This window comes from Atta colombica, unplaced genomic scaffold, assembly GCF_001594045.1.
Source record: "Atta colombica isolate Treedump-2 unplaced genomic scaffold, Acol1.0 scaffold12, whole genome shotgun sequence".
Classification (NCBI taxonomy): domain Eukaryota; kingdom Metazoa; phylum Arthropoda; class Insecta; order Hymenoptera; family Formicidae; genus Atta; species Atta colombica.
Window position 1 is genome coordinate 7,882,012 of NW_017259206.1, and position 461 is coordinate 7,882,472.

Consider the following 461-nt stretch of genomic DNA (forward strand, 5'->3'; position numbering starts at 1 on the left):
TATATATATATAAACATGATTTCTTCGTTCCATTTTGCAAGCAGAAGCTTTATTTCTTTACAGTCACATTGCTGTTCTCAATTAAGTTCTGAAAATTATTTCTCTTATCATTGTTCGCTAGTAGAGAAAATATTTAGAAAAAGTACCTCCATATTGTACAAATGATTCCTAATATTACCTTCAATTTAAAAATATCCTGCTCCCAATCTCCACAGCCAATAAATTTCACTGCTTCTAGTAATACATTTGTTATTTTATGAACATTTTGTTTGAACACAACTAATACGTCAGCTGCATGAACATTATCTTCGCATTCTTTCCAGCAATCGTAATCAGTCGCCATGGCTATAGCTGCGTATAAAAGACCTGCTTCTTTCGCTAGAATTACCTAATTCGGGCAAAAATATAAACATAACAAAATATAAACATAATAGTATTATATATAGATATATATAATGTAT

At 29.7% G+C, this 461-nt stretch overlaps 1 protein-coding gene across 2 annotated transcripts in view; it reads right to left on the minus strand.

Annotated features, from left to right (window-relative positions):
• Window positions 1–18: 18 nt before the first annotated feature.
• The window catches only part of LOC108694352 (S-methyl-5'-thioadenosine phosphorylase), a 2,682-nt gene continuing 2,239 nt past the window's right edge, over window positions 19–461 (minus strand). Inside the window, exons 5-6 of one of the 2 annotated variants that reach the window (XM_018203779.1) lie at window positions 179–388; window positions 19–88 (exon numbers count right to left, since the gene is read on the minus strand). In XM_018203779.1, the coding sequence (XP_018059268.1) occupies window positions 50–88; window positions 179–388 (249 nt within the window). In that variant the 3' untranslated portion in view covers window positions 19–49. Of the gene's footprint in view, window positions 89–111; window positions 389–461 lie in introns of those variants that run through there. The other variant, XM_018203778.1, reaches the window with a different exon arrangement.